The sequence below is a fragment of the Lactuca virosa genome, chromosome 6 (genome assembly GCF_052849685.1).
Source record: "Lactuca virosa cultivar CGN04683 chromosome 6, Lactuca_virosa_CGN04683_v6, whole genome shotgun sequence".
Taxonomy (NCBI): domain Eukaryota; kingdom Viridiplantae; phylum Streptophyta; class Magnoliopsida; order Asterales; family Asteraceae; genus Lactuca; species Lactuca virosa.
In genome coordinates, this window is record NC_136431.1 from 213162838 (window position 1) to 213171462 (window position 8625).

Genomic DNA, 8625 nt, shown 5'->3' on the forward strand with positions numbered 1-8625 from the left:
ACCAAAGTTGGACTGGGCTGTACGTCCAACGTACTCGACCGATGCGGGAATGGATCGCGACTGAGGTGTAGTATGCATGACATACTAGGAATTACGCCCAACGTACACACCCTAAGGAAAAACCCATAATAAGGTCTTATTGCCCTAAGACCCTACGACCAAATTTCATATCTGAGCTTAATAAGACCCCTAAGGCCATAAAGCTGTAAACTTTATGCCTTTGCATGGCTACAAGAAGCCCAACACTAAAAACCTAGCTTACTCAAACCTTGTCTACACCATAACTCTTGCATGGGGACAAATCAAGATCTAAGTTTGCATTTTTATGACTTAAAATGGCTTAAAACATCTGAAAGGACACCTTAAAGGCTTTGTAGTACCTCCTACTTACCAAGCTCTTAGTTTTGGGACAAAAAGGATGAAAATCAAGGCTTAACTAAGATCTAAAGAAACATAAGCCAAGTTTGGAGCTTTATACCTCCAAATGGTGCACAATGAAGAGAAGATGTTGGATCCAAAGTCTTGAGATCAAAGCCTACTCCTTGAAGGTCCTTCTTCACAAACAAGGAAGCACACAACTTACTCCAAAAGCTCAAAATGCTCAAAATGGAATAGGGTTTGCAAGGAGGGTTGATCATGGGATGAAGGCTGATAAAGGGAAAGGTCTTGAGGCTATAATGGTGCTTAAATAATGCACATACCCTAAATATTAGGGCTTTGGTATGAACCACATACACCCAACGTACCGGAGTACGCGCAACGTACTGGCGCGGGACACTGTACACCCAGCGTACTCAAGCAGCACCCAAAAGTCATGGAATTGCCATTGGGGACCCTTCTTGCAAACAATTTATAACTCAAGGGTCTAAAATCAAATACATGGAAAAATAGATGTTACACCTTGTGGGTTGACTTTTTGACCTGGCTTGACTTTAGGGGTGAGTCCTAGCCATGAAGGGGCAAGATGGTCATTTACCCCAAGGAGAGTATGCTTAGGAACCTTAATTATGGAATGTTACCTTAATTGCTAATTTTGGGTTGTTTGGATATGTTTAGTGTGAGGATATTTTGTAGCAGCTAACCGAGTGTTGTTTTACCCGGTCATCGTTTGAGGTGATTCTTCTACCCTACTAGTGGGTCGAAGGAACCAATGCCGACCCGCTGATTTGTATGTGTTGGATGTACATGATTATGTGGCTATTGCTGATATGATTGAATGATATATATATATATATATATATATATATATATATATATATATATATATATATATATATATATATATATATATATATATATATATATAGCCAATCTAGGCGCAGAGTCATTATGGACTCGGGGGTTGATACGTGTGACATCCCCATTTTCACGGCCAGAAAAAACCGATTTTGTTTATGCTTTATAGAAATCAGAGTACTTCTTTTAATAAAAATGTTGCGGAATTTGTTCCCAGAAAAACATGATAAATACGTTATCAAAGCATTTCCTAAGAAATGTATTTTATTCATTTTAAAACATTTGTGATGTCATCGTCAATACAGAAACATAAGCATAAACAGAACTTACATTTATTTACACTAGTGATCTACATCCCTTTAATCTCTTAGTGTAAATTAGCTTCATATCGACACCTGTGATACAAATAAGCTTGAGTGGGTCAGGTTGGGAAACCTGGTGAGTACATAGGGTTTTTAACCCACAATAATATAGTTAATTTGTTTCTTCACATAATACATGTCAAAGAATTAACCCGGTTGCCCATCCCCATTTTCTTCATTTTATATTCCCTAAAGAATTATCTTAAGGGTCATCTCCTATATCTTATTTACCTCTCATCTCTTTACATCACATTTCCTTATATGTTCGTTCCTAAGGACTTTTCCTGAGGATCATTGCCTACGTCACATAATCAGTAATGATTTGGGGATTACCCCCTCAATACGCGCCTAGTAAGGGTTGGAGTATCATCGCATGAATACGTAGTTACAACATCGCCTGAACTCGTAATTCATAGTAAGGGTTAGAGTATCATCACCTGAATACGTAGTTACAACATCGCCTGAACTCGTAATTCATCACCTACAGGTTATGAGCATGCTGGTGTTTCCACAGGGTAGTCTAGAATAGTCTGTGGTCGCCATCTATACTCTGGTAGATGACTACATCTCCACATTGTCGGACAAGGTTAAGGTATCTTTCATCCTATATCCCCAATTCATCATCACCTATCTATCCTCACCTAATTATCATCACCTTCATATCATCACCTATCTCTCATAATTTTATTTCATTACACACCAACTATTTCGTCTACCCATGTCATACCCAACATATTTGTAGATATAAAATACATATACAGTTTAAATAATTTTAAAACATGTATAAAACCAATCATCCTGCATAGACAGCAAGTATTCAGATAGTATACACACATAGCACGTAATTTATATAAAATACTTCATATCTATGTGTAAGATGAAAGTAACTATGCACTCACTTGATAAGGTGGTGACTCGGTACTTGGACAGCGCTTCGTTTACTTTAAAATAATTTCCTTCGACGAAACCTAGTATTATTACCACTAGATTTTAGTCTAATATTTATCGTGACTAATTATTAGTCTTATTATTATTATTATTATTATTATTATTATTATTATTATAAAAGCGTTTAAACAATACTTTCCAACCACTATGTACAGACAGGGGCCAGACATAAAACACCGGAGGGCAGGACCATTTTGGCATATAGCACTTCTGAAACCCAACAACCCTATGCGGCCCTTTAAACCAGATTCCCCGTATCGCGAGTAGTTAAAAAGATATTATAACGACACTTATATAAGTCATAATAATAGCTCAAATATTTATTATAAGTTCATAATAACAATACTAATTTTAAATATAATCTATATTAAAATAGGTAAGCATAACTTACTTACAAGGGGGTTTTAGCTAGGAGTCGGGCTCTGCAGGGGCAAAACTTCGTCGCTGAATCTTTCTAAGAAAGATTCGTGCAGCGCTTCAGCGCTCACCTTACTATACTAAAACTATAGAAAGAGAAGTCGAATCACGAGGGACCGAAATGCTCAGGGGATAAGAAGAGAAAGACTCTTGAATCAAGAGAATGGTGCAAGAAATATGAGAGCCCAAGCCTCTTATTTATAGTAATTGAATTTACAAAAACTACCCTCCATAATTACTTAATGACCTTATAGTTATATAAACGACTAAGCACCCCTTCATAATACTATTTTAAATAGATTTAACGATATTTGTACTAAACTAATGTCGAAAGTACTCAACACTAGTCTTATAATAACCGCATCACCGATACCTTTCTAATGATATATACATTTGTATATATATGTGTACGTATATATGATTTATACTTTATTTTAATACGTAAATATGCTATTATAATTTGTAACGCGTTCATACGAACTCCATTTTTTGACGTTCTTTATATCCACGCGTTGGTATTTACGAGTACTACAACTTTCATTTAGACGCTGTCAGCTAATTCTCATTCTATCTCAGATTTACAAAACTGTATCAAATTTATCGCGCTCGAAGAGTAGGGACCAAGTTTCGTCTATATCTTTAACATACGAGCTCTACTTCTTTCATTTACGTCTCCCGGTGCCGTGCCTGTTTTGCCGTAAAACTTCGACGGGCCATAACTTCTTCGTTATAACTTGGATTTCGGCGTTCTTTATATGTACGGAACCCTTGTAACATATACTAAAAATTGGTTAAGATTAATCCTTCTAAATAATCTTCCATCAAAAACTCATTTTTGATGTTCATCGTCTCTAAATTGACTAGCCCGGATCTGCGGGCGTTACAATACGAACCCGACACAACTACTTGTTGTCATATGGGGCTGATACGGACCTGACACAGCCACGTGATGTTATATATATATATATATATATATATATATATATATATGTGTGTGTGTGTGTGTGTGTGTTTGTGTGTGTGTGATACTTTGGGGAAGCTCACTAAACCTTGTGGTTATAGTTTATGTTTATAGTTTCAGGTACTTCCGGTTCGAAATGGAAGAGCACGTCGTGATGGCACATCATCCTCCCTTTATGATTTTCGCAGTTTTGGATTTTTGTACTTTTATATTTTGATATTACATTTGGTGATGGTTTTTGAATTCATTGATGAATGAAACTATTGGATCTAAAAGCGAAACTTTTTTATCACTGTTTTTGGGTTGTTAAAGTTATTTGCGGCCTTGCATTGGTATATGTAACGTGATTGATTGCCTGGTGAGGATGGGGTCTTTAATTAGTCACGTTTTGATATTTCTTTAGGGGTTGATATCATTTTGGACATGTCGTTGAGTTTTTATTTACCGTTGGTTTTGTGAACTTTAAATATGATGGAGGTTGTTTTGATAATAAAGTAACATTGATGATGTTTATGTAATAACTGTTAAATAAGACTTCCGCTAACGTATTCTGTTAAACGTGTTTAAAAGTTTGAGGTAAAAGATCACGATGTTACAAAACCTCCATATTTAATTACTCAAAGTGAAATTTTTTACTTGTAAGGATGTTAACAGTGTTAAGGATGGTGAACATTGTGGTTATGTAGCTCGTGTATGTGGCAAAACACATAGGAGGTTATAAGGGAAAATTCGTCCAATATAATTTTTAAGGGCAAACACATCAGAGGTTGGGATTTCAGATGCTTCTCTTCCCACCACTGTATCTGGAAGTTAAGATGAATGATTTCTTGATTTTATATTCAAGGACATGAAAAAAATAATTATATTTTGTCAATATGATCTTTAACTACTGCATGTAACAAAAAGATAGAGATGGATGGATTATATGAGCCAACCACAGATATCCCATAAGTAGAAAATTAGTTGATATAATTAAATCTTTTTTTAATTATATTATTTCTGAGATGAACTTAAATGGAATGGGTCTTGAAAGTTTGTCTTGAAACTGTTATTACAATGCTAGTGGTTTGCTTATATACTCATACACATTGAACTTAAATGGTTGAATTCTAATGAGGGTTGTAAGGTAAGCTTTTAGTTTATCTTCAACCCCCATTTATACGATTTAAAACTTATAATACCTTTTTGTTTTAGTTACATTGTAGAGACTCTTGGTGTATGCAATGGAAAAGTGAAGGAGCTTCTAGGTTATATAGTTTCAGTTCAAGGTGAAGATGAACACAAGTTTTGGAGTCCCTTGTTAGGTCGCTTCCAGAAATTGATTGTACGGTTGGCGAGAATGGTCCCATTTTCTTGGTAATATTCATTATATCGTTAGTGATATTCAAAGAAAATTCAGTTGAAAGAAACCCGTTGATTGAATTGCGAAAAGAGATTCAAGAGGACAATAAAAAAAACAAGTCGAATTAGAAACTATGCGAATAGATATAAACAACCAACGAGAAAGTTTATACCATAACTGCATGTCAATATACCATAATTAAAAAACAAAAATAACCTTAATGTGTAGGGCACCTAAGGGGTTACATGACTTTTAAATGAGGGACCAGATACGTTATAAATTTTGAAATTAGGCACCAAAATTGAAAGATTAAAAGCTTGTTTGACAAAACTAGATAGAAGTTGGTAGCTGATAGATAATAGCTGGAAGCTGGTAGTTGATTGTTGATAGCTGAAAGTTGTAACTTTTATTTATACAAAAATGTTTGACAAAACTAGTAGTAGCTTTTTAAATGTATAAAATTAATTAAAACCTAAAAATTAAGGTCCCAAAGGCTATTTGAAGTAGTTTTTTAGATTCGAAACTTTTTGTTTAAAGTAAAAATTAAAAATTTCCTATGAGACAAACAAAATTATTTTTCGAGTTTTTCTTAAAAGTTAAAAAGCTTATAAAAGTTTTATACCAAAAATACTTAACTTTATTTATTTATTTTACAAAAACGATTTCCATATCACCACTTTTGTGATTTTTCCTAACAATTGATCATGTGGAAAAAAATAATTTATATGGTTTTTTTTTTTTTTTTTTTTTTTTTTGAGCAGGAGTACATGGGTTTAGCCTTAAAATTTTAACCTAAAGAATCGAGCAAACGGATGATCGAAACAAAAATGTCGGAGTTAGCGGAGCTGGAGAGACTACAGACCCAAATCCTCTATCGAATAGCAAAACTCGAGCTCTTAATCCTTCCTCCATCCAACAATTCTCCCAATAAAGATCTCCCCACGACCACTGAAGCACGCCTCTCCGCCGTCCTTGTCGACTCCGGCGTCAAAGACTTCTCATTCAAGCGCGTTCCTTCCGACTACTACGATTGGTCCTTCGAAGCTCGAAGAGACATTCTTGGCGCCGCCTCTATTCATCATCTCTGCAAAAGCATTGTCCTGGTACTACTAATTCAACCGATTCCATTTGTTTTAACAGTAATGTATTGTGTTTTTGGTGTTTTCGGAAGGTCGAATGCGTTATCTTTTGTGAATTTAACTGATTCATGTTCGAATTTCTGATTGGTTATGTGATAGACCGTATGTGTTTGAATCAAATACTCCATAGGTTTGCAATTTTCACTTTCGATGCCAAACAATTTGCAGAAAAAAGTTTACTTGATATTTGTATTTGAACATACAATTTGTAATCAAGAATCACTAACATAGGGGCAGTTTGTATGCGCCTCTAAGATGATTATTGTGACTTCAAATGGGAATTATCCGTGTTTAATGTTTTGATCATTTAGGGTGAAATTGATCTTAATATCCCAAACTCTAAACAACAGATTATATGATTATATGCTGATTTGATTCTGCTTGTGATTCTTTAACTTCTTAAAGTGTGCATGATCTTGAATTAGAGCTCTAATCAATAATACTTGAATATAACTTATTTGACTAATTTCACTTCTTAAAGTGTTACAATTTTTTTTTAAAAAAAAATTCTTGTTGCTCCTTGCAGGTAAATACTCAAGCTGCATCCAATATTACTGATTGCAGTGACCGCCAAAATTCAAAATACTATGTTGTTGTTGTTCAGGTGCTGTTATTATTATTATTATTATTTTTTATAATATTTTTGTTGGCAATAATACAAACTACTATGCTCTCTATTTATCTTTATCTTTTTTTGGTTATTGCAGTACACTGCTCGATTTAGTGCTGAAAATGTAAAAAATTTCCTTTATTCCCTCAACAATGGCAAGATACCCAAAAAGAGATTTAACTGTAAGTAACATCTATGTTAAAAATGACCATTTTACCCTTCTGTCTACAAGGGATGCTGAATAACAAATGACTGTTTATTCGAGAGCTGTTATAGAGTGACATTGTAAATGACAAAAAGGAAAAGTTGTTGAATACTGAAATAAACAGCACATGTAAGTAAATGACCATTTTACCCTTGCAGTGAGACTTGCTCCTGAAGAGATATCACACAATCTGACTGGTTTTGAACACAATGGAGTAACATGTGTTGGCATGAAAACAGACATTCCGGTAAGCAGAAATTTTATAAAACTTCATATTTTTTGTGTATAATTATTTAACAATTTTGCAAGTTGCAAATTTTATAAGAAATCAAATATTTTTTTTGTTATGATTATATAATCCTTTAAGTAAACTGCAAGAATGGTTCTGTGTTTAATAAAAAGTTGTGGATTTAGTTCCTTGACAAATGGACGTTTCTTACAACTTTTTCTTGTCAAGGGACTGAATGCACAATTTTTTGCTAAACAGAGGGACCATTCTTGCAGTTTATTCTAATATTTATGTGGTGAAAAATGACAGGTTATTTTGGATGAAGCTATTGTGAAGCTTAATCCGGACTTTTTTTGGTTGGGTGGGGGAGAGATTGATCTAAAACTTGGAATTAGAACATCCGAGTTCATCAACTTTGCAAAACCTTTTATTGTGAATTGTAGTGGTTCTTGAACTTTTTGAAGCAAAAGATGTTTTGTTGGTTTTTATATTTTTATTATTTTTTATACCCATTAGTCATTTGTAATCAACTAATTTGACGAAATGATGTATGAATTATGATTTAATCTTCAATGTGATATGGTGAATGACACGAATCACATGATCTTGTCTATTATTATCATGCAAAAAGAAAGATATATTTAAGGATGACAATTCTCGATCCAACTTGTAACCCGATATTGACCCAACTTGAAATAGTGTGCTTACTCTACAACCCACATTTTCTTCAAAAGGTGGAATGAGAAGTGCCTCTCTTATGAAGTTGATTAATATTTCCAACTTTTTTCGTCTGGACACCATATACTTTGACCCCTTTATCTAAACGCTCAAAACCATTGGAACTGTCATCGGTAGCTTTAACCACATAACATACACAACACTAGGGTTATGTAAAAGTCTCCATTTCCATTTTTACAGCAACACATTGTTTAATGCTTGCATCACGGAAAATATTTTTGCATAATTCCTTCATTTTTCTTCAAAACTAGCTCGAGAGCCGGTCCTGAAAGGTAATCGGTATTTTCCATCAAAAACCTCATATCCTCCATTTATTGTTTCTCCACGTGCTCTTTTTTTTAGTTTTTTTTTTCGAACGCCAAACGTTCAACGGAATTAAGATTATATCGATCAAATGTCGCCATCATTTTCCGCATTTTGTCTGTGTCCATGATAAAA

At 34.2% G+C, this 8625-nt stretch overlaps 1 protein-coding gene across 1 annotated transcript; it reads left to right on the forward strand.

Annotated features, from left to right (window-relative positions):
* Nucleotides 1–6045: 6045 nt before the first annotated feature.
* Nucleotides 6046–8048, forward strand: LOC145120382 (YbaK/aminoacyl-tRNA synthetase-associated domain-containing protein). Its single transcript, XM_079056208.1, has 5 exons — nucleotides 6046–6369; nucleotides 6932–7009; nucleotides 7113–7197; nucleotides 7379–7467; nucleotides 7759–8048. Exons 1-5 carry the CDS (start codon nucleotides 6079–6081, stop codon nucleotides 7900–7902), a joined length of 687 nt encoding a protein of 228 aa, XP_078912334.1. The 5' UTR covers nucleotides 6046–6078; the 3' UTR covers nucleotides 7903–8048.
* The last annotated feature ends 577 nt before the right edge of the window (nucleotides 8049–8625 follow it).